The 25,875-nt window shown below is 45.9% G+C and overlaps 1 protein-coding gene across 1 annotated transcript in view; it reads right to left on the bottom strand.

The window, feature by feature from the left end:
• Positions 1-9,924: 9,924 nt before the first annotated feature.
• Positions 9,925-25,875, bottom strand: part of SH3YL1 (SH3 and SYLF domain containing 1) — a 134,333-nt gene continuing 118,382 nt past the window's right edge. Inside the window, exon 10 of the mRNA XM_073336164.1 lies at positions 9,925-11,132. Coding sequence (XP_073192265.1) covers positions 11,065-11,132 — 68 coding nt within the window. The 3' untranslated portion in view covers positions 9,925-11,064. The remainder of the gene's footprint in view (positions 11,133-25,875) is intronic.

Raw genomic sequence — 25,875 nt, 5'->3', positions numbered from 1 at the left:
GGATCTGCCCTTAGGCTGGGGCGGGCAAAATTTTTGGCCTGAGGGCCACATTGGGTTTCTGAAATTGTATGGAGGGCTGGTTAGGGGAGGCTGTGTCTCCCCAAACAGCCAGGCGTGGCCCGGCCCCCATCCCCTATATGACCAGCTTTGCTTCTCGTCCCCTGACAGCCCCCCCGGGACCCCTTTCCCATCCACTCCCCCTCCTTCCTGACTGCCCCCCCCCAGGATTCCTGCCCCCATCCAACCCCCCTGTTTGCTGCCCTCTGACCACCCCGACCCCTATCCACGCTCCTGCCCCTGACCACCACCCCTAACTCCCCTGCCCTCTATCCAACCCCCCCGCTCCTTGCTCCCTTACTGTGCTGCCTGGAGCACCAGGGGCTGGCAGCATTACAGCCGCACCGCCCAGAGCACCAGGACAGGCAGCCATACCGCCCGGCTGGAGCAGCCCCGCCACGGCGCAGCACAGAGCACCGGGTCAGGCCGTGGCTCTGCAGCTGTGCTGCCCAGCAAGAGCTCGCAGCCCCACAGTCCAGAGCATTGCGCCGGCAGTGCAGTGAGCTGAGGCTGCGGGGGAGGGGGAACAGGAGGGGAGGGGCTGGGGGCGAGCCTCCCGGGCCAGGAGCTATGGGGCCGGGCAGGAGGGTCCCACAGGCCGGATGTGGCCTGAGGGCCGTAGTTTGCCTACCTCTGCCCTAGATATTTCTCTATCCAAAGAGTTTTGAACAGCATATAATGTGCTTGTTAACTAATTCAGTGTCATGCTCATTACACTGTAGATGGACAAGTTCAAAAAGGACCCACTTGTCAGTTCACTGGGGTGATCTTTTGTGCATTCAGGAAAGTTTTAAAGTGAGATCTGGATATTAGAGACTTTTGAGTTAGAGCCGTGAATGCACTTACGCATCAACATTCAAAACCTGCAGCCCTTCCTCAGGCAGAATCCCTATGAGATCTCACATCCTCGTACTAACATTTCTCAGAGCCAAAAGCTGCTCCCAATTCACTGCCCAAGTAGCTGGGCTGTGCTGCAAGGGAGAACCATGGGATTCCTGAAGGGCCTGGGAGGAGAGGAATCCTCCCACAAGCTGTGGAGCAGCCGTAAATCCATTCCATGGCTGTGATTGCAACCACGTGATTGAAAGGGGGTATGACTGGAGGATAGTTATAATAGCAGGTCGACTGTCTCCTTTCCCTCCCCATCTGCATCTTGCCCCACCCTCTAAAGCACACTGAGAACAAGGTAGCCATAGACCCTCAAGAAACTCTACATCCCAAGATGCGGGTGCTCTGCACTCCCTGCTCAGATGCCCAGAATTCTGCTTCCCTACACAATGATCCCATTGGTTCCACTGCCATGCGAGCCCTCTGCACTCATGCAGGATGGGCACAGTATTCATACCTTCCGGAATATTTGGTGCAAAATCTCTCAGACACAGATTCACTCGTGTTTTTCTAAACTTCTGTCATTTCATTATACATGGATCTTTGTTTACCTTGGGCCCAATCCCGCATTCCTCACATGCATTGAAGTCCAAAGGAATTTTGGGGGCAAATGAACCCAGGATCAGGCTCAATGCCTGCAAAAACAAAATATTTTTTTAAATGTCATTTGAGTTAGAACACTGAAAACAGCTGAGACTACTGTCTCTTTTATATGTAATTTACTGACTGAATTCCTGCAGTGTGACTTACAAACGATCAAACCTATTTTTGTCAAATTTAGTAAAAATAATTCTCTCCTAAGCGAAGAACTTGAAAGCCAAGTTTCTGACTGGATCAGATCCTGGATCAGATCCTGATTAACCTGAAATACAGGTTTATAATGCAAACACAGAGTGAACTCTAGCCACACAAGTGGGGATGTCACACTGCTTTTTCATTTAAATTTAAAAGATACAGAGTCCCTACTTTTGCACTGTCCATTAGCCCCACCCATGGAAGGAAGGTTTTGATGAAATCTGTATTAGGCAACACAGCTTCACCCTTTCTCCTAAAAAAGGAATTTTCTAGAACTAAATGAGACAAAGGGAGTCAATATAAGCACAAGGTCATATTTTCCCTTGATGGTGCCTTTCTACTCCTAAGAAGAAGCCCTGAAAATGCCACAATTTCCTCCCATTTTATTCCTCCTGTGGACTAATGGTATCTCACTGGAGAGTAGGAAGCTATGAATCCATTCCAGAAATCCTGCCTTTGAAAGATAAAACTGTGGAGGCTTCTCAGTGCCTGGAAAATCTCTGCGCAGGGCCCTGTGTAGAAAGCAAAGGGCCACATCATTTACCTACTTGTCAAGATGACCCCATAAATCTTTTTCTGTGTGTGTGCGTGCAGTGAGGGGAAGCAATGTGGATTAGTGGGTAGAACACTGGGCTGGGACTCGGGAACTCTGTGTCCTGTTACTGGTTGTGCCACTAGCAGGCTGGATTGCCTTGGGCAAGTCACTTTACCGCTCTGTGCCTCAGTTTCCCCAACTGTAAAATTGGGATAGGGTTACTGACCTGCTGTGAAGTGCTTTGAGATCTACTGATGGAAAAGTGCTATATGAGAGCTCAGTATTATAGACTTGGTCACTTTTCAGCCACCATCCCGCTTTTCGGTATGTCCACATTCCATTTTGCCTGTCTCTTCCATTTCTGTATATTTCTCTGTTTCCTTCACAAGTGGAGATCAGTGGCTTTCCTAAACCTACTCCTAGGCTGATACCCTTGAAAGGATAGAGCATGAGGCAGAAAGAGGGAGATCTTTTGTAATTCAAGGCAACAGCAAGAATGAATGACCTGCCTTGCCTGCCCCAGTAGTCTTTGGGAGGTGGGGGTAGAAGTGGTAGAAGTTTGCTAGAGGAGGTGGCTCCAATCCAGAGAACTCTGCATGCTCACTTTCTCCCTTTGCCGCACAGCTTCTCTTCAGTGCAATTAAATAATACGCAGAGATTTTACGTTTTCACTATGGGAAGCATGTTTTTAAATTATTTCAATAACAGTGAAAGCAAGAGCAGGACTATGTAATCAGTGACTGCTCCTGCATAATTCTCATTTTGCAGCAGAAGCCAGCACAGCAATGCTGCATAAAGAGATGTGCAGGGGTAGTTCATTATTTTTTGTCAAGGTCCAAACTTCTTGCTCAAGGTATTGTCAAGGTCCAGCTGTCAGCCCCACACCTGGCGGGGCTCCCACTCAGGGGTGCCACTTAGGAAGGGGGGGCACCTGCCCCCCCCCAAGTTTTGTGTTAGCTCCAGGTGACTGGGGCTCTTGCTGTCAGCGGGACTCCAGCAGATGCACGGGGCTGACAGTGGGAGCCCTGAGGGGGGTGACATGAAACCCGGGGGGGGGGACAGATCCTCCTCTGCCCTCCCTAAATGGTGCCTCTGTGACCCCCCCTTTGATCAGGGGCTCACAAAGCATGGTTGCCACAGATGGGCTAAAGTGTGGGTGGGACTGAGCTGAGGTTGCGCTTTTGGGCCACTTCAGTGCGCTGTGGAGCAGGCAGTTGGGCCCCTTGGCTTGTGCCGCTCCTCAGTCGCAGGCCGGTGGTGGCTGGAGGAAGGTGGAGGTGGCAGCAGCAGGGTAAATGTTGGTGCCAAGCTCCTCCACCTTATCCTGCAGCCCCAGCTCCCCAAGCCCACCAGCACGCTGCCAGTCACTCCTCTCCCCACACTAGCCCTCTCCCCGCACTAACTGCCCCCGGCCCCGAAGTGTTTCCTGGTCTGGTCAAAAGCATCTGGCACTCTGGATTTGGCCAGCAGTTTGCCTATTGACTACCCTTGGTAGGTAGGAGAGGGGTGATTTTGTGGCATAATTTAGGTCTAATGTGTCACATAGATCCTGGATCCTGTCTATGGGAAAATTATCTGGATACCCATAGGTAGTTGGGAGGGCTCAGCAAGCCTGTGTAGGTACATCTCCAATTGTCCTTTGACAGCGTATGGCCCGTTTGCTGTAGTTTGTGCCAGTTTAGGGAGAAATCAAAGGAAGTTTGTACTTGTTTAACAAATGGAGACCAGCCAAGCAATTCCACAGCTAACTATATCAGGAGTATACACAATTTCTTAAGTATTTATAAGTAATCCAAGGAGAGAGAAGTTCTATTCTTACACTCAACATGTGCCAAATGGAATTGAAATGATCGCACAGTGGTCGATCTATGAACAAATTGCATCTGCAATTTTGGCATTAGCCCTGCTTTTGTTCTCGAAATCAAGCAAGTTTGTTTCATGTAACTTACTTAAACATATTGTGCACAGAAAAGGAACAGGAAAAACAAGCACTTTCTTTGAGACCTAGAGTGAAATCTGACCCTACTGAAGTCAATGGTAAAATTCTCATTGACTTCAGTGGGTTCAGGATTTCATTCTTAATTTTTGGCAGTGTTGAGCATCTGAAAACTCCCCTGGACTTCTACTGGAATTGCGGGAACACAGCACCTAGGAAAATCAGGCTAATATACTATGGATCTCTATTTACTCCTTTGGCTTGTAATGCTTAAAGGTCCGGATCATGAAAACACTTAAAACTTACCATGCTGAGTGCTCAGACTGACTTTGGTCAGGGTCCCATTTAGAGTAAGTGTTCAAAGGCAATTAATAAGAGGGGAGGGCAGTTAGCACCTCATCTGAGCTGGTCCCATAATTGAAATGGGATGCAAGACACAAATTGATTTTTAGACCTTTTTCAGTCCTGTTTTCCATTTTTCTTTCCTTCCTTTCCTTTTTCATTGGTTTAATTGATTTTATGCTTCCTATTTTCAAGTGGTTTTCTTTGTAACCATTTAAACAAAATTGAAAATAGGTTAACCGTTTCCTACTCTCAATTGTAAAAACTTTCTTTGTCTTCTTTAATTTTTTTAACCTGTTTTTAACTCTTTATGTGCTTTTAGAAAGACAAACACTTTTCTATTTAGTGCTAGTTCCTGTAGGCCCCAATTCAGCAAAGCACTTAAGCACATGCTGAACTGTAAGCACATGCTGACGTCCCACATATGCACATGTATATATGGATTTCTATATAGTGATGGACTTTAATGTGCTTATGAGATTTTCTGAATCAGGGCCATAGTTATTAATACTAGTACTTCCATCTGCCAATATCCCTCACTTTGCATTGATCCTTCTCCTACTGAAGTCAAAAGGACTACCGTCTTGTACTTCAGTGGGGAACAGCATCTATCCATTTAATAATTGTTCAGTATGCTATATGTTGGTGTCTGGAACTCATCTCTCGAGGAAGAAAAAATCTTGCAGACTATAACGCCACATGAGGAATGTTAAAATTTAAAAAAACTTAACAGAAGTGTGTCCTACCACCTATCTCAGTCTTAGCACATATTTGCCTTTGTGATAAAAGAGCAATTCAGAGACTCTGCATTTTATTAGCCTTTAAAAACCTATAAATTTATAAATTTTAGGTAAAAATTTAAGTAAAAAAATGACAGTTTTCCCCCCAAATAAATAATATCCCATTGTAAGTGCAGTATGGATACAACATTTTCAAACACACTGAAGCTGCAAAACCTTCCTTTCAAATTCAGACTTTCAGTCTGTTTCATTAGTGCAAAGTTTTCTTCAGAGTTCAAAAGCTTTCAAAACTGTTTATCAACCAGAATGGATAAGGAGAAAATCCATTTACTGTGGGATAATTTGGCCACCCCTATGCTAGCTGCCACTGACAGATCAGAAAGTTTAGACTGCTTGATAATAAGAATTCCACCAAAATGAATGGAGCCATTAGAATTTTTACATTTTTGAATGTCAGCTAAACTATAATCAAAATTTACTTTTATTCTGAAGGCTTTTCCCTTTCCATATACTTTTTCTTTAGTAGATCCTGTTATTTCAGAATTTGAAGTACAGATATTTTTAATTCAAAAGTTCACTAGGGCATGTAAACAATGTAAAGTATTATGAAATTAATGAATCTATAGAGAGACAAGGTAGGTGAGATAATCTTTTATTGGACCAACTTCCTTTGGTGACAAGCTTTCAAGCTACCCAGAGCTCTTCTTCATGAATCTATGAAATTCATATTAAGCGCAGCTTATTGACAACATATCAAGTTACCAGAAAGGCTGAGATGCCAAAACTTGTCAGTGCAAAACATTAGTTATCTTCAATTTTGAGTAATTTTAGGGTAGTGTAAAATGCTAATATGCTCTTTAGGTTTCTGTTTGTGAAAAACTATGTCCCCAGATCAATGTTCCCTAATTTTTTTCCATCCATGTGTGGAATAAATTTTGGTATGTGCCTATGTGCGCCACCAGTAGAAACAAAAAACCTAGATATAATATATATTTTTTAAAAGTTACCATAGGGATAATTACTCCAGCCAGGACAGGTTGGGCATTTTAGATCTCGCTACTCAAAGAATTAAATTTAAGTGTAAGAGAAATAAAAATTATGAAATGCATAGACCAGTCAAAACACTAAAATAACACACTTTGAAAGAATAAAATTACAGAGAATATATGTGCATTGCAGAAAATACCAAGAAGTAACAACAACAATAATACAAGTATGTGTTGGGAGGTGAGTGTGACACAGAGGCCGTGTGAGAGAGAGAGAGATACAGAGACTGTGTGTGACACTGAGACAGTGTGTGTGCTGGCTGCTGGGGAAAGCCGTGCGCTGTCTCTTTAAGACACTCACTGAAAGCTCCTGTTCTGTCCTGAGCCCTGTTGTCTCCCCACCCCATTCTGTGGAGATGGGGTACATGGGCAGGGAGGCGGGGGAAGAGGGAGAGAGACTGTGTGAGCTGGCTGCTGGGGAAATCTCAGAAAGAATGCACTGTCTCTTTAAGAAAGGCATTCAGCCACTCATCATTCAGACCTCAGACTGCAGCAGCTCCAAGTCCTCCTGAGCCAGGCTGTCCCCTCTGCCCTGCTCTGTGGAGATGGGGTACAGGAGAAGGGGACACCCTGATATCAGCACCTTCCTCCCTCCCCCACTCCCTGTTCTGCACAGCCAGCAGGATGATCCCAAGAGCAGGTCAGGACAGAGCAATGTGGGGGGATGGGCACCTGAATGTTGCTGGCTGTGGGCTCAGCTAATCAGCTGGGTGGCACTTAAATCTTTCCTGTGTGGCTGCCAAAGCACGCAGCTTACAGGGAACACAGCTCCGGATATGTATATAGCCTCACAGACTCTAAGGTCAGATGGGACCATCATGATTATCTAGGCTGACCTCCTGCACATTGCAGGCCACAGAACCTCACCTACCCACTCCTGAAATAGACCCCTAACCTCTGGCTGAGTTACTGAAGTCCTCAAATCATGGTTAAAGACTTCATGTTACAAAGAATTCACCATTAACACTAGTTTAAACCTGCAAGTGACCCGCCCCATGCTGCAGAAGAAAGCAAAAAACCCCAAGGTCTCTGCCAATCTGACCAAGGGGAAAATTCCTTCCTGACCCCAAATATGATGTTCAGTTAGACCCTGAGCATGTGGGCAAGACCCAGCAGCTAGACACCTGGGAAAGAATTCTCTGTAATAACTCAGAGCCTTCCCCATCTAGTGTCCCATCTCCGGTCATTAGGGATTTTTGCTACTGGCAGTCACTGTTGGGCCACATACCATCGTAGGCAGTCCCATCATATCATCCCCTGCATAAACTTATCAAGCTCAGTCTTGAAGCCAGTTAGGTTTTTTGTCCCCACTGCTCCCCTTGGAAGGCTGCTCCAGAACTTCACTGCTCTGATGGTTAGAAACCTTCACCTAATTTCGAGCCTAAACTTGTTGACGGCCAGTTTATAGCCATTTGTTCTTGTGTCCACTTTGGTGCGTCACTTAAACAACTCTGCTCCCTCCTTGGTATTTACCCTTCTAATGTATTTATAGAGAGCAATCAGATGGCTCCAAGCATCATAGTACTCAGGCCCAGATCTGTAAAGGTACTTAGTCATTACCTCCACTCAGCCTAACCCCTAGGGGTATGTTTACACTGCAATGTAAACCCAGGGTTAGTGGGACTTGAGTCAGCTGACCCTGGGTTAGAGACCCTAGGCCTTGAGCATCTACACTGATTGTTAACCCTATGTTAAAAATTTTCTAATCTGGGCTTGAACATGGGGCTCTGGTATTCATACTGTAGCATTTAGACCTGAGTCAAACCAGCCACCTCCCAGACTCCCCTCCCAAAATGTGGCCACTCTAGCCTTTTGACTGTGGTGTACTGTGGAAAAACTTTGCTATCCACCCTGCCTGCTAGAGGAAGTCTGAACAGCCCACCAAGCAACATGGTGGAGGCACCTTTTAAGAACTTCTCTTGCTTGCACTTTCACTTCATATTTCATTCAGGAATTGGGTAGAGCTTCTATGAGGCACTGGTGGACATTTTGGTGGTGTTTGCTGACAGAGTTTATGATGGAGCAGGAGAGAAGAACCCAGGCATGGCAGACTCAAACTGGTTGATGCTGCTCATGATACTCCATATAGCCACTGATGCTCCCTACGTAGACTGATGCTCCTGGGACAGGGCCACAAGCACAGACTGGTGGGATCACATCATCGTGCAGACCTGGGACAACCAGTATTGGGACCAGAACTTTTGCATGAAGAAAGCTACCTTTCTGCAGCTTTGTCAGCAGCTTGCCCCAACCCTCCAGAGTAAAGAAGCACGCATGAGGCCACCCTTGCCAGCCCAGAAGTGGATTGCTATGGCCACCTGGGAGATGGCTACCCCAGACTGCTATAGGTCCATCGCCAGCTAGTTTGGGGTTGGAAAGTCGGCTACGGGTAAAGTTGTGGTGGAGGTTTCTGAGGTAATCAGGCATGTGGTTTACCCCAATGTGGCAGGTATAATAGATATTCGTGAAGTAACTGCTGGCTTTGAGAGAATGACATTTCCAAATTGTGTCAGGGCCATTGATGCGACTCCATAGTTTGCCCTCCTCAAGGAGCACAAGAGTACATAAAATGCAAAAAAGTACTACTTAATTGTTATGCAGGCCCTCATGGATCACAGGAATCTCAATGCTGGCTGCACTGGGAAAGTTCATGCCAGTTTTTTTGCTAATCGTGAGGCTACATTGATGGATAGGCTGGGACACCATTCCCACTAAATGACATTGTCATAAATGGAGTTACTGTCCCCACCATTATTCTGGGGGACCTGCATACCCCCTTTTGCCTGATTTTTAGAGGTCCTGGCAAAAGACAGTTTAATTATACTCTCTGCAGCTGTAGCATGGTTGTTGAATATGCTTTTGGCAGACTGAAATCCCAGTGTTCGATATGTTTACAGACCTGTTTGGATGCCAGTGTCATCAATGCTTCTGCATTACTGTGGCTTGCTGTGCTCTTCACAAGAGGGGAGCCATTTCTCCCTGAATGGACCTATGACAGCAGGGGGCTACTGAATTGGCGCACTCAGCCATAAAGTGCACCTGCCACTGCTGGAACGGTATGTACCTGGGCAACAGAAGTGAGGGCTCCTTTGTGCTCCCACATTATGGACTTGCATGGCCCAAAAGATGAAGGGGAATAGTTTGTGATGGGTTGGGTCACAGAAACCCCTTTGGGACTGCCACCTGATGTGCCTAGACTACCGCTGAGCCTGTTTTCCCTGCCAGCTTGTGACTTCAGTACCTTGCCTCGTTTGAGCCAGACATGCTTGCCTTCTGCAAACACAGATCCCAGTCTGAACCATATCCCCCACAAGCTGTAGGCTTAACTGAAAACAGTTTAAGAAGTGCTCCTGTCTCCAGCACTCAGATACCCAGCTCCCAATGGTGTCCAAACCCCAAATAAATCCATTTTACCCTGTATAAAGCTTATACAGGGTAAACTCATAAATTGTTCACAAATTGTTCATCAAGCTGACCAAATGCTTCACTGAGCGTACTTAAAATCAAACAAGTACATAGCCAATATTCATAACTTCAAATACAAAAATGATACATGCATACAAATAGGATGAATATGTCCAGTAGATCATAACCTTTGCAGAGATATGGTACATGGCATATCTAGCATAAAACATATTCCAGTTATGTTAATAAGGATATTTCTCATAAGCATATTTCTATAAAGCATTATGGGGTGCCGTTTCACATAGTTCATCTATAAATGTGTTTGTGGGGGGTGGGGATGAGGTTAATTGATTGGGGGGGCATTCAGTGCTTGAGGAGGGGTGAGACTTGATTGCCATGAAATGTATTTATGAATGATATGGCCACTTATGAAATGGGGGATGAGGCTGATTCACAGTTTGGATTCATATGAGGAAGTGATTGATGTGTGAATTGAAGTACATAACTGTGTAGAGGAGTAATATTTGCTTGCTAACTCCTAATTGTCCCTGATCATGTGTTTACCTTTATTATTTCAAATACACATTGTATGATGAGATGCAGTGATAGCAGTATACTTGCTTGGTGACATAAAAAGATTTATTCAGAAACATGTATTAGAAAAGTACAGCATTCACCCATTGCCAGGCAGGCCACCTACCACTGCAACACCAAAAAACACCAGTAACAACGGAACCTTTTTAAAACAAAATAAAAAAAAAAGGGCATAAGTAATTGCAAACCGTGAAACCATGTACAAGAGGGAAACCCCCTACCATTGCATGTCCTCAAGTCTCCCATTCTCCTTTCACTTCTTTCCCCATTTGCCTTGCACTCGGGTTCAGGGGAGGGCAGTGGAAGCATCCACAGAGGAGGAAGCGAAGATGGAGAACTGTATGGGGCTAAGTTGCCCTGCCCAGCCGCTCATGGGGCCTGATTGCATGGGCCACCCCGCCATGGAGTTTTCCAAACTGTTTCTGGCCTGCATTCCAGAGCATGGTGCAGGAGACTCAGGATATTGTGTGGGTGATACAGAGGAGCAGGTACTATTGCAGCCATTATTGATAGCAGCCGCTCAAATGATTCTCTGCTGAGTTCTGTCCTCCTCCCTTGGAGGCCATTTCTGTTCCAGAAACAGTGAAGCAAGTACCTGCTCCAGTGTCGAAATCCTGTTCTCAAGCTGCACAGCCAGTCTCAGCCTTTCCTCTAGCTGTACGTGTCTCTGTCTTTTGGTACTGGACATGCTTGTTGGCCTTCTCCAGAACTTCAACCATAAGTTCATTAGGGAAACGCTTCCTCTTGGACCATGATGGTACTTTGGGCCAGGCTTGCACTGCACTGTGGGTGAGCTGTGGAGGTACAGCAACTTGTAGAGGTCAAGGGGCTTGGAATAGGACAAGACACAGAGGGTTATTGTCTCAAATACCCCAGTACAGGAGCACAGAAAAAATACTTGTGAAATTTCAAGGACAGAAAATGTTACTTTTCAAACCTAAACTTCAGTATTTTCTGAGAGGGAGACTTCAGTCCACAGAAGCTCCCTGAACAACCTGGTTAATCACAGTGAAAGAGGTGCAGAGACAATGGCAAGTTGAAAATTCAGAGCTGATTTTAGTTTCCTACAAATTGCAGAACTACTTAGGTTGGGTTGGGGATTATGGGCGGGGCAATCAGTGGCCATGCTACAAAAGTTTTTCCTATTATTTCAGGCCTTCCACATTTTGGAGGACATGACAGATCTTGTGGTGCCCGACTGGCAAAGGGAGATGTTATTCCAAGCTGCCAGTGGGAAACCTGGAGTGTATGTAGCTAAAGCATTCAAATGTATAGTGACTGAATGACACATCTGTGAGTGGAGTGGGCTGGTCAGCTACCAAGGTGGCCCTGTAAAATACGCCCTTCCCCACAGTGTGACTACCTATCTGGAGTTCTTGCTTCAGGAAAAGTTTGCAGCTATCAGCACCCAGCACAGGTATCTACTTTCCAAAGTGCTGGGAGGTGCTTCAACCCCGGCTCTGCCCCAGGTCCTGCCCCAACTCCACCCCTCCCCAAAGCCCCACCCATGCCACACCTCTTTCCTCCCTGCTCTATCCCCGCCTTTTCCCGACCCTGGCCTGCCTCTTCCCGCCCAGTTCTGCCCCCGTCCCCCAAGTGCGCCGCGTCCTTGCTCCTTCCCATCCTTCCCAAAGTATCCTGCATGCTGTGAAACAGCTGGTTGCTGCGGGCGGAAGGCGCAGGGAGGGAGGGGAAGGTGCTGATCTGTGGGGCCTGCCGACAAGTGGGAAGCACTGGGGGAGAGGGGCTGAGGGTTGGGAAGAGCTTATAGGGGGGCTGCCAGTGGATGCTTAGCACCCACCATTTTTCCCCATGGGTGCTCCAGCCCCAGAGCACCCATGGAGTTGGTGCCTATGGCACCCAGGATTGGGTCAGAATTCAGGAGGGAATCATCAGGATGCTGCATTAGCTTCAACATGACTTAGCTTGTTATGGTTTCATGCAAACACACAGAACTCCACAGCCTTCCTGCTCCCTATCCCTGGAATATTTCTGGACAAAGTTTCAAACCTCAGTCGTATTTTATCATCTATGGATTTCATGGACTACCTCTAACTGAAATGGGCTAGATTTGTAAATGGAACACATTTCAACCTCCCCCATCTCCACACAGTTCACTGTTTCCAGGCAGCTCAACAGATCATTGAATGATTACAAAGCGGCATATTTACAGACCTGGCAATGTGTGGTTATTATTATTAAGAAACAGGAATGGCCCTAGCAAAAATCCGTGCCTGTCTAGTAAACATAGATCTGAAAGGTGTTCTTTATTGTTTGCATTTCCCGGTCACCATTCTGAATTCCATGTGGTGTGGGAGAGAGGAAGCAGGGGAAGCCAAGGAACTGGCATAAAATCCACCATTAGTGGATACAGGGCTGCCCGGAGGATTCAGGGGGTCTGGGGGCAATTCAGGTGGTGGGGGTCCTTCTGCTCCAGGTCTTTGGGGCACTTCGCTGAAGACATGGAGTGGAAGGACCCTCCACTGCCAAATTGCCACTGAAGACCCGGAGTAGAAGAAGCGGCGGCGGGTCCTTCACTCCGGGTGTGTTCGGCAGCACTGAAGGACCCCCCCGCCACCGAAGTGCCGCCGAAAACTATCGTGGGGGCCCCTGAAAATTCTCATGGGGGCCCCTGTGGGGCTTGGGGCAAATTGCCCCACTTGGGCCCCCCCCGGGCGACCCTGAGCGGATATACACTGCTAGCTGGGGTTTCCCATAACTTTTGCATGGGTTTACACAGTGGAAATCTCTCCTATTACTCTATTAATAAACATTAAAATGGAGCCAGGAATGTACTGGGCTCAGTGGCAGCTTCTGTCCATTCTGTGTTTGCTGCAGGCTTCATGGCAGTCTGTTCCTCACATCAAACAGCTCCTCCAAGTATGGACCCAAACTGTGCTACTGCTTCTGCTCTGGTACCGGTTTCAGCAACAGAATGATTTCATTGTCCTCAGTCAGTGCCTGCTGCTGGCTCCCATTAGTCACCATGTTGGATTCTGGGGCCAGCAGGGACCATTCTGGCTGACCAGATCATTATGCATCACCACTGGCTCCGTACTGAGTGCAGTGCCCAGCAACGGGTCAAACTCCTCATACAATGGGCATGATGTCAGCGAGTTGACAGAGGTGTGGTTCTGATCCCTGGTTTTCCAATATTCTCTTGTGAGCCACTTAATCCACTTCCTGCACTGGTTGCCAAATTTACAAAGCTGCCAGCTTCTTCAATATTTACTGGTATGTGTGCCAGAAGCTGCCAGCTTCTTCAATATTCCTGGTACTCTTACTAAAGTTCAGAGTTTTGCTAGCCTCGCACCAGAGATATACCAAAATCTGGCTGTGCTCCTGTAACCATGAAGCAGCACGCTTGCAAAAGGCTTGTTCTGGGCAATATCCATTGCAAATACAGAAGTCTCTGTGCTGTGTGTTTGCAACTCAGGGGGGTCAGAAGAAAATGGGAGGATTAATGCTGCCTTAATGAGCTGCTGCTGTATGCCAATGGGGAGGGGGGTTGCTTCTGTTTTCACTGGAGTGGATTGGAGATTCTTGGGATAGAGAGAATAAAGCAAACTGGCCCAGAGGATTGGGGACACTTTCAGTGGACATCCAGGACCCAAGTCAAGGTGGGCTGCATCTAAACTTCAAAGCAAATCACTTGACTTGAACTTGACCCTGCAGCCCGACGTTAGCATGATTTGTATGTGGATGGAAGAGCGATTAGGCTTGAGCCAGAGTCTGAGCCTGGGTTTATATTGCAGTGTAGACATAGCCTAAGTCAATGTTTCTCAAATGTGGCCACCACACTTTCTTGTGGTTACATCTCCCTGGGCGGTGATTGGGGTGGAGGGGCGGGCGCAAAGCAGTGGCCCCTCCCCAGGGGCCACCAGGAGTAGTTGGGCCCTGTCCCCCTGTGGAGAGACACAAGCTGGAGGAACAGGCAGTCAGTGAGTTCCCCACCTTACTGGGGGCAGTAGGATTGGGTGTCAGCCCTGGGGTGGCAGGCTCCAGCCACGGGGCTTTAGGCTCTTTCCCCTGGGCATGGGGCTTCGGGCTCCATTCACTGGCTGTGTGGTGACGGGCTCTGGCCCTAAGCTCATCCCCCCATCACCTCTGCTCCCCATTGTCTCCCCAAGTGCCCCATCACCCTTGGCCCCTGCTGCCTCTGTACCGTTTGTCCCCAGGCTTGCCGGGGCAGAGAAAGTCTGTTGTGAAAAGTGATATTTGTATGTTTGTTAATATCACTTTTCACAGCACACTTAGTAACAAAAAAGGCAACCAAAAAAAGCAACAGAAACAGTAAGAAAAATGACAAGAACGTTCAAAGCATCTTATTTGTGTTTCTATTCTGTTTAAGTCCAATAAAGAATAGAGACAACTACACACTGTTTTTATTACTGAGTCTGTAAAAAAAACCCCACCCTGTATAGATAGACTACAATGATTTGGACATGTACCTCTGCATATTTATTTGTTTTTCCTAAAGTTAACTAAGCAATTTAGGAAAAATTGTCAGAGCAGCCACCAGCAAGATTTGGTGGCTGCACTCTGAGGCCACCAAAAAAATTGTTGTGAGAACCCCTGCCCTAAGTAGCCTATTGATGAATTTTCCGCCTCAAGTTAGGCACCCAGGCTCCCCATACAATGCATGGGGAGAGTTAAATGCCTAAGAAAGGGATTTTCTGGAGCCAGGGCTGAGCAGGGATATACCTAAGCTAGCTAGGAGTGAGATGCTGAGCAGAGGGGCAGAAAGGGAGGAGGGAGAAGGGAGGGACTTAGGCACCTAGGTGGCTGACCTGATGTGACTGACTGATAGGTCTGAAATAGGTGCCTGTCTCGACAACGAACCATCTCCTGAAGTGAGGCACCTAAGCCAAGCCATATCCTTAGGTAGCTTATGCCCTAGCAGCTGAAACCGTCGGTCTCTTGCTCATGCTTGATAGCTCTTTCACACTCGCCATACATTTTCCCCTACCCAGTTCGCGCAAACCAGCTGCTAAATTTTGAAGACGGTTTAGAACTGGTTGTTAAAGGGGTGGGCAAACTCCGGTCCGCGGGCCACATCCTGTCTGGCCCATCTGAGCTGTTGGCTGGGGAGGCTCCCCTGAGAATCCCTTTTTAATTTTTACTCACCCAGCGGCGCTCTGGGTCTTCAGCGGTACTTCGGCAGCGGGTCCTTCAGTCGCTCCGGGTCTTCGGCGGCACTTCGGCGGCAGGTCCTTCAGTGCCGCCAAAGACCCAGGGCGACTGAAGGAACCGGTTCTTCAGCTTTTGGCAGCTCATCACTATCTGTACCCCCATGTGTCTCTTGTGTGGGTGCTGTGCTGTCCCTCCCTCTATCATTGGTTGGCCTCCAGCCCTCCTCATGCAGAGGCTGACAGGTAGCAGGTGATCACTCTGCTCTGCGCACATCTACACAATTGGGCCTCGTTTTCAGGATAGGCATTTCCCTCCCACCTAGTTTGAGAATCCCACTTTGGGGTCTCTAAGGCTTTGGGCTGAGCTAGGGCTCCAAGCTATTCATTAGCTGTGACATGGCATCAGTGCGTAGACAGCTTTATAATGCTGACTAGTGGAAACCAGGGCCAATGGGGGGGGGGGGGGGGCGGGAGGGAGGGTAGGAGGGCTATTTGGCCTTGGTCTCAAGCTCAAAAGGAGCCTCAAATTTAGACACTTGTTAATTTTTTTGAATTTGATAAGTTTTGCAACTTGTTTTTATGCGCATCCGTATCAGACCAAAACATGACACACTTGCTGAGCTTAGAGCTGCACATTTAAGCCAATAAGAGATGTGATTTGATAAAAGACATAATTTTTTTGTTAACTGATAGGTTTGTCATATTAAAGAGTTAAAAATGTTCATAAATATTAATAAAAATATATCGCTTCTGATGGCACAAAGCTGGAAGTGGCCTGGGCCTCTCTGGACCTCTGAGAGGGCCTGGTGGAAACATAAGTGCCCAGGGGACCTAGGCCCCTACAGGGCTAGACAGTGGCTGACTGCTGGCTTTGGAAATGTCAGTGGCACCTAAAAAGGAAGATGAGTGCCTAAGTGCCTTTGAGGATCTGTCCCTTAGTGTCTCACAAGTATTTAAGAATAGAAATAACAAGCCTTTTCTCTAGTTTGGAAGATAAATTGTGCGATTAGCTTAAAAGGGTGTTTTTCTTTGAGAAAGCACGCAGGTATGTTGTGCGCAATAAAGAATTATTCAGGGAATGCCAAGTTTGACAACAGGAATTTTATATTTAGATCTTATGGCTTGGGAAATCACAGATTTGGGGATATGTATATGAATACCAAGAGGATAATTTCTTCACTGGAGATCTGTACGTTTTCTTACTAGCACGTTCGATCACAGCTGAATGGTTTCTGTTTACTATTCATTCCATTATAGCTCGCATGCTTACTTTAGCTAAAGCTCATGGCAGCTACTGATAATCAGCAGAAGGCAATGCTTTGCTATTGAAAATTACAAACTGTTCTAGCTGAGACACTGTTTCTCTTCAGAGGGCCTCTGACTTCCTAGGTTTATGAACAGAGGATGAGCAGGAAAAGAAGGGAGTTTTATAGGATCCAAGTCCTGTATAGACCCACAGGGGTCTTTAATTATTAATACACGGAAGGAATGTGACCCTATTTTTAATCAATCCAACCCCACCCCACCCCAGTAATGGAGAATGAATCCCAAAATGAAGCAAATGAGATTTCCATGCAAGCTGAAAAACACTAGGCCAAATTCATCCCTGCTATCCTTTGACAGGTCTGCAGCTGCTCCCATGAACTTGTATCTCCTCCAGCTCCAGCTCTTCATTTTTCCACCCCTCACCAGCTGGTACACCACTCTTCTGATGGGCATGGCTGGGACACAGCAGCTGCTTCTTATTAAGGCCAGCTGATAAATCCCTGTCAGCTGGCCAGATGCTTATTAGTCCACCTGCCCAGCTGGCTGCATAAACTGCTGCTGCTTCCACACCTTACTTTTCTTCTCCATCCCCTTCCATACCTCCCACTCCACCTCATTCTGACCTGTCACACCTCTCTCTTTCCCTGCAACAGTCTCCTCCAAAATACCTCACCCTATTTATCCGGACATCTCCTTCAGGAAGTTCCCTGATAGCATTGATTTTACTTCTCCTCTTTGCCCCTGAATTAAACAAAGCGAAGAGAAATGAAAAGCTTCACAATACTTTGAACACTAGTGCTCCACCCTTCACATTTGCTGTACCGTATGCCCAGTCATCATGTCCCTTTCGGTTAATAGGGCCATATCCATAAGGGTTTTATTTGCAGAGTCCCACAGAGCTTCATCTTCTGACTTCTCCTGTGCAATGTATGAGAGAAAACAGTCAGATGTTTTGTAGCGTCATATATGCATGGCACTTAGATCTACATCTGATCTGCTTCTCATGCAGCCCAGATGTTTTCCCCATGTCTTATGGAAGTGGAGAGATGGAGATGATTAAACTAATTTAAACTTAATCCAGGTAAAATGGTAGAGATGCTGGTTAGCAGAGGAAAACCCCTAGCAGTATGGACTAGAACTGTGGTTATGCATTCTGTTCTTCCTGTGGAGGCATGTGCCTGATCTGTGCCAATATAGTCCACACACTTGTGTGACAGGGTGTGCATACCCCGCACTGGACCAGAAAGGGTTAACACCACACTATGGGCAGAGAAAGTCCCACCCCTCAGACCATACTGGGCAAGCACAAAATGCTATACTAGTATAAAAGAGAGTGGTCTGACTTCTTTGATGGAGGCTCTAGTTGAGGAACTGTCAATAGTCCTTGCTTGTAGGATCTGGAGAGCCTGAAAATTGGACTGGAGATCTGTGGCCAATGGAGCACCAGGGAATTACCTGCACTGAGGAGTCCAGTGACCCTGATACCCCAATGACTGCAGCTTCAGAAAGCACGGTAGGAAGTGACCCAGGGAGAGTGAGCGAGTGGTATCTCCCACCTGTGTGAGATCAACATGTTTCAGTGGGATTCCCTGCTGACCAGTGGCAGACTACTCTGCCACTGATAGGCGCCTGGGTCAGGGCCTGGTGGAGTCAGATGGGCCTGGTGGAGTCAGATGGGCCTGGGCCCCCCTACCAGGGCTGCCAACCCCCTCTCCCCAGTTTCAGCCCCTTGGGTATTGGCCACTAGGCCATGCTGCCCTGAACACCAGGGCTGCTGTATTGACTCTGGCTGCTAAGCCACGCTGACCTGAACACCAGGGCTTTCACTCTGACCCTTGACCTCAGTGTGGTGGGGTCTGAGACATTTGGGTAGACAGTAATTGCAGTGTCCACACACGCACTAGCCATCCTGGCAGGAGATGGCATGTGCATATACCACCACAATTTTGGATGCTATTGAATCCATTGCTGTTCTTCACAACATTGATGGTCTTTTACCTTCTGTGGTTTGCCCGGGGCTGTGACCATTCTTTGTATTAGGTTCTCATCACAATGACCTACTCTGTTTAGTTTAACAAAAAGAAGGGTTATGAAGGTAAAGATCAAAGTCTATAAATACCTACATGGGTAACAAATATTTAATAATGGGGTCTTCCATCTAGTAGATAAATGTATAACACACAATCCAATGGCTGGAAGTTGAAGCTAGAGAAATTCAGACTGGAAATGAGGCATGAATTTGTGACAGTGAGGGTAATTAACCATTGGAACAATTTACCAAAGGGTTGTGTGGATTCTCTATTACTGGCTATTGGATTGGATATTTGACTAAAAGCTATGCTCTAGGAATTATTTTGGGAAATTTCTATGGCCTTTGCTATTCAGGTCAGATTAGATTGTCATAATGGTTTCTTTTAGTCTTGGAATCTATGAACCTACAGCTTTGTAAACTAAAAAGGACAGATTAAAGTGCTTCATTTTTAAATGTACCCCAAAATTTCCACCTCGTGCTGAATATAGTGGCTCATTTCTTAAGTGGAGCATATCATTAGCATCTGATCCCAAGCCCACTGAAATCAATGGAAACACCACCACTGACTTCAATGGGCGTTGGATCAGGCCCTATAAACATACGACATCCGTTGTCACTGATTCCGACTGTACAGCTTTGTTTAGGATCTGTAAAGCCCTAAGTGGCAGGCGGAGGGTCTCATCCATTTGAGAGCTTATCCCTCCCTGAATACTCAATAGCAGTGGAAACTCATTTTTCTGGGTTCATGATGTTACAGCATTTGTGGAATATAGAGATTTCCTGATGCCCGTTTTAAGGTAGATATTTCCATACTAAAATAGGACCATAGCAGAAGGTCCATCTCTCTGGAAATTGCTTTCTCTTGCAGGCTGCCAGACCCTAACCTGGACAAGCTGTAGGTGCAATGTAAGATGCAGCTCTTTAGTCAGGCCTCCAATTGACTGTTGGACCATTTTAGTGGCAGGGAATGGAGATTTTTTTTAGTCTTTTTTTAAAAAGACCTATTTATGTAGAGGTTTGTTTTATTTAGTATAAAGCAGACAAGATTTCAGGCAATGAGTTCACCTATAAATAAAATCAATACATACATGGCTGGACTTTTTTTAGATTTTCATATTGTTGCAAAGGAGAATTATTAAATTCACTATTTCTTTTATTTTTCCTTTTTTTCCCTGCAGGTTCCCAGTTTTTGATGCTTATTTTAAACTTATTTTCCTTTCCCCTGTTCTTGTTTCTTTTTTATAACATACATATAATTATGAAAATGGGCCAAAGGGTTGCTTCTGGAGCAATGGGTGTTTAGGACAGCTGGAGTTTGCATGAGATTGCAATTCTACTTCAGGATATGGTTTTGTTGAAAGTGTGGGAATATAGTAATGCTGCAAATTCTGTAATGTAGAAAATAATGTCCTGTGAAATTTAGGTCTGCAAACAAGTGATTAGTCATTGCAGGGGATGAGTGGAGTTTTGAACAGTACCTAGTATGTCTCTTTGCATCTCATATATTGGGCATCAAGTTTAGATGTACAGCACAATAGACTGACTGCCAACGAAGTCTGATCTTATAAGATGATGAATGTCCTTAGCTCTTATAGACAAGATCAGTGCTTTGGGAGCTCAGCACTTTACAGAATTGAACCCTAATAACAGACCAGTCAGGGATAGTGTGGAGAAGTACTGTGCAAACTTGGCAAATTGTGCAACTTTGCTCAGTCCTCTACACAGTAAAATACAATAATGGTTCATTACAAATCGACAGAATGAAATGATGAAATAGCAATAATGCATTGCACTAACATAGCAATTTTCATCTTAGTTCTCAAAGTGCTTTACAAACATGAATTGGTATTTCCCTCATTTTACACATGAGGAAACTGAGGCTCACAAAGGTCAAACGACTTGGTCGACATTTCATAGGTGGCAGTCAGAAGCTGAACACAGTGTCCAGCCCCTTTCTCTAACCATGTCACTGAGCCGCAAGCACTCCAGTATTTTACTCCTAGATCTCTTGAGCAGAGATTACCAATCCTAGCCAACTGCACTGTGTTTTGGTGATGTAGATTCATTTCCACTGGAGACTAAGATAGCAGCTCCCAATTTATTTCTACTTGTGGCCAAGGCAGGATAAGACCCCAAAGTATTCAGATATGCAAAATGGTGCATTAACTCACACCATCTAGCCTCCCACCCATGCCCTCACAATAGGTGAAAAACATTTATTTAAATTTTGGATTGTGAAAGGAGACAGTCTGTCAGCCCTGGAAAAATAAGTCTTCTATTTATATATCGATCAGGTATAATTTTATTAGGGGCAATATGAATCATTTCCTTTACCCGCCTAAGTTCTACTCTTACCTAGAGGACTACCTCTAAGGATAAATGAGAAGTTCATTCCCTATATCCATTTGATCCTTGATGTCACTGCTGAGATGGCTAACACAGTGCTAATTTGGAAGGATGTTTCATGTTTGGTTAAAGTATATAGGTACTGAAATGGATTCTTGAGAATGGCAAACAAAAATCATTTGTCCATTCTGTCTTTGGATACATAAGTGACTCTCAGAAAGGAGTTGTGTCCATAAATCTGAAGGCAGAATAAGACCTCAATGTATCAGCATCCTGAGATCATTATCATGGTAAATCCCAAAGGGATATAACTGTCTTGAAGATCAAGTTTCACCCAGGTTGATCTCTAACTGGAATGTCCATTTGCAAGGTTTCTTTGGTCATTTCATCTTGGTGGGAGAGAAACTCTTGACTGTTTGGACTCTTTGACCATGGGATGGTGTTCCAAGAAGGAGGAGTGCTAGGCAGAGATGGGCTCCACCTAACGAAGAGAGGGAAGAGCATCTTCGCAAGCAGGCTGGCTAACCTAGTGAGGAGGGCTTTAAACTAGGTTCACCGGGGGAAGGAGACCAAAGCCCTGAGGTAAGTGGGATACTGGGAGGAAGCACGAGCAGGAGCGCGCGAGAGGGCAGGGCTCCTGCCTCATACTGAGAAAGAGGGACGATCAACGAGTTACCTCAAGTGCCTATACACAAATGCAAGAAGCCTGGGAAACAAGCAGGGAGAACTGGAAGTCCTGGCACAGTCAAGGAATTATGATGTGATTGGAATAGACTTGGTGGGATAACTCACATGACTAGAGTACTGTCATGGATGGATATAAACTGTTCAGGAAGGACAGGCAGGGCAGAAAAGGTGGGGGAGTTACATTGTACGTAAGAGAGCAGTATGACTGCTCAGAGCTCTGGTATGAAACTGCAGAAAAAATTGAGAGTCTCTGGATTAAGTTTAGAAGTGTGAGCAACAAGGGTGATGTCGTGGTGGGAGTCTGTTGTAGACCACCAGACCAGGGGGATGAGGTGGATGAGGCTTTCTTCCGGCAACTCACGGAAGTTACTAGATCGCAGGCCCTAGTTCTCATGGGAGACTTCAATCACCCTGATATTGCTGGGAGAGCAATATAGCGGTGCACAGACAATCCAGGAAGTTTTTGGAAAGTGTAGGGGACAATTTCCTGGTGCAAGTGCTGGAGGAACCAACTAGGGGCAGAGCTGCTCTTGACCTGCTGCTCACAAACCAGGAAGAATTAGTAGGGGAAGCTAAAGTGGATGGGAACCTGGGAGGCAGTGACCATGAGATGGTCGAGTTCAGGATCCTGACACAGGGAAGAAAGGAGAGCAGCAGAATACGGACCCTGGACTTCAGAAAATTAGACTTTGACTCCCTCAGGGAACTGATGGGCAGGATCCCCTGGGAGAATAACATGAGGGGGAAAGGAGTCTAGGAGAGCTGTCTGTATTTTAAAGAATCCTTATTGAGGTTACAGGGACAAACCATCTCGATGTGTAGAAAGAATAGTAAATATGGCGGGCGACCAGCTTGGCTTAATGGTGAAATCCTAGCAGATCTTAAACATAAAAAAGAAGCTTACAAGAAGTGGAAGGTTGGACATATGACCAAGGAAGAGTATAAAAATATTGCTCGGGCAAGTAGGAATGTTATCAGGAGGGCCAAATCGCACCTGGAGCTGCAGCTAGCCAGAGATGTCAAGAGTAAAAAGAAGGGTTTCTTCAGGTATGTTGGCAACAAGAAGAAAGTCAAGGAAAGTGTGGGCTCCTTACTGAATGAGGGAGGCAACCTAGTGACAGAGGATGTGGAAAAAGCTAATGTACTCAATGCTTTTTTTGCCTCTGTCTTCACGAACAAGGTCAGCTCCCAGACTACTGCACTGGGCAGCACAGCATGGGGAGGAGGTGACCAGCCCTCTGTGGAGAAAGAAGTGGTTCAGGACTATTTAGAAAAGCTGGATGAGCACAAGTCTATGGGGCCAGATGTGCTGCATCTGAGAGTGCTAAAGGAGCTGGTGGATGTGATTGCAGAGCCATTGGCCATTATCTTCGAAAACTCATGGTGATTGGGGGAAGTCCCAGACGACTGGAAAAAGGCTAATGTAGTGCCCATCTTTAAAAAAGGGAAGGAGGAGGATCCTGGGAACTACAGGCCAGTCAGCCTCACCTCAGTCCCTGGAAAAATCATGGAGCAGGTCCTCAAGGAATCAATTCTGAAGCACTTGGAGGAGAGGAAAGTGATCAGGAACAGTCAGCATGGATTCACTAAGGGCAAGTCATGCCTGACTAATCTAATTGCCTTCTATGATGAGATAACTGTCTCTGTGAATGAGGGGAAAGCGGTGGATATGTTGTTCCTTGACTTTAGCAAAGCTTTTGACACGGGCTCCCACAGTATTCTTGCCAGCAAGTTAAAGAAGTATGGGCTGGATGAATGCACTATAAGGTGGATAGAAAGTTGGCTAGATTGTCGGGCTCAACGGGTAGTGATCAATGGCTCCATGTCTGGTTGGCAGCCGGTATAAAGTGGAGTGCCCCAAGGGTCGGTTTTGTTCAATATCTTCATAAACGATCTGGAGGATGGTGTGGATTGCACCCTCAGCAAGTTTGCAGGCGACACTAAACTGGGAGGAGAGGTAGATATGCTGGAGGTAGGGATAGGATACAGAGGACCCTAGACAAATTAGAGGATTGGGCCAAAAGAAATCTTATGAGGTTCAACAAGGACAGAAGAATCCCAAGCACCACTACAGACTAGGGACCGAATGGCTAGGCAGCAGTTCTGCAGAAAAGGACCTAGGGGTTACAGTGGACGAGAAGCTGGATATGAGTCAACAGCGTGCCCTTGTTGCCAAGAAGGCCAATGGCTTTTTGGGATGTATATGTAGGGGCATTGCCAGCAGATTGAGGGACATGATCATTCCCCTCTATTTGACATTGGTGAGGCTTCATCTGGAGTACTGTTTCCAGTTTTGGGCCCCACGCTACAAGAAGAATGTGGAAAAATTGGAGAGAGTCCAGTGAAGGGCAACACAAATGATTAGGGGACTGGAACACATGACTTATGAGGAAAGGCTGAGGGAACTGGGATTGTTTAGTCTGTGGAAGAGAAGAATGAGGGGGGATTTGATAGCTGCTTTCAACTACCTGAAAGGGGGTTCCAAAGAAGATAGATCAAGACTGTTCTCAGTGGGAGCTGATGACAGAACAAGGAGTAATGGTCTCAAGTTGCGGGGTGGGGGGAGATTTAGGTTGTATATTAGGAAAAACTTTTTCACTAAGAGGGTGGTGAAACACTTAGGGAGGTGGTGGAATCTCCTTCCTTAGAGGTTTTTAAGGTCAGGCTTGACAAAGCCCTGGCTGGGATGATTTAATTGGGGATCGGTCCTGCTTTGAGCAGGGGGTTGGACTAGATGACCTCCTGAGGTCCCTTCCAACCCTGGTATTCTATCATACATGGCCAACTGACCAGATTGTTGCAGGCTTTAGCATAAACACCATCACAACATAAACTGACCTGAGAGGGCTGTGTTCTGAGATGTATTCTGATAATCATGAAAAGTGCCTCTAGACATTGAAAATAAAAATAAAGGCTTTTAATACTGTCTCACATGACCTTCTCATAAAGAAACTAGGGACATCCAAGCTAGATGCAGCTACTATAAGGTGGGTGCATAACTGATTGGAAAACTGTTCCCAGAGAGTAATTATCAGTGGTTTACTGTCAAGCTGCAAAGGCATATCAAGTGGGGTCCCGCAGGGATCAATTCTGGGTCCGGTTCTGTTCAATGTCTTCATCAATGATTTAGATAATGGCATAAAGAGTACACTTATACAGCTTGTGGATGATACCAAGCAGTGGGGAGTGTGGGGGGGGGATTGTAAATGCTTTGGAGGATAGGATTAAAATTCAATGATCTGGAGAAATGGTCTGAACTAAGTAGGATGAAATTCAATAAGGACAAATGCAAAGTACTCCACTTAGGAAGGAACAAATCAGTTGCACACATACAAAATGGGAAAGGACTGCCTAGGAAGGAGTACTGTAGAAAGGGATCTGGGGGCCATAGTGGACCACAAGCTAAATATGAGTCAATAGCATAACACTGCTTTTTTTTTTTTTGGTGCAACAAACATAATTCTGGGATGTATTTGCAGGAGTATTGTAAATAATACATGAGAACTAATTCTCCTGCTCTACTCAGCACTGACTAGGCCTCAACTTGAGTATTGTGTCCAGTTCTGGGTGACACATTTCAGGAAAGATGTGGACAAACTGGAGAAAGTCCAGAGGAGGGCAACAAAAATTATTAAAGATCTAGAAAACTTGATCTCTGAGGTAAGATTAAATAATTTGGTTTGTTTACTCTGGGAAAGAGAAGACACGATAATAGTTTTCAAGTACATAAAAGGTTGTTACAAGGAGGAGGGAGAAAAATTGTTCTCTTTAACCTCTGAGGATAGGATAAGAAGCAATGGACTTAAATTGCAGCAAGGGTGGTTTAGGTTGGACATTAGGAAAAAGTTCCTAACCGTCAGGGTAGTTAAGAGCTGGAATAAAGTACCTGGGGAAAAGTGGAATCTCTATCACTGGAGTTGTTTAAGAGCAGGTTAGACAAACACCTGTCAGGGGTGGTCTAGATAATACTTAATCCTGCTATTAGTGCAGGGGGGTCGCTTAGATGACCTCTCAAGGTCCCTTCTGGTCCTTTGAGTCTATGATTCTATGATAAAGATTCAAAATGTATTGATA

The sequence above is a fragment of the Lepidochelys kempii genome, chromosome 3 (assembly GCF_965140265.1).
Source record: "Lepidochelys kempii isolate rLepKem1 chromosome 3, rLepKem1.hap2, whole genome shotgun sequence".
NCBI classification, from domain to species: Eukaryota; Metazoa; Chordata; order Testudines; family Cheloniidae; genus Lepidochelys; species Lepidochelys kempii.
This window is presented reverse-complemented; position numbering and strand designations above follow the sequence as displayed.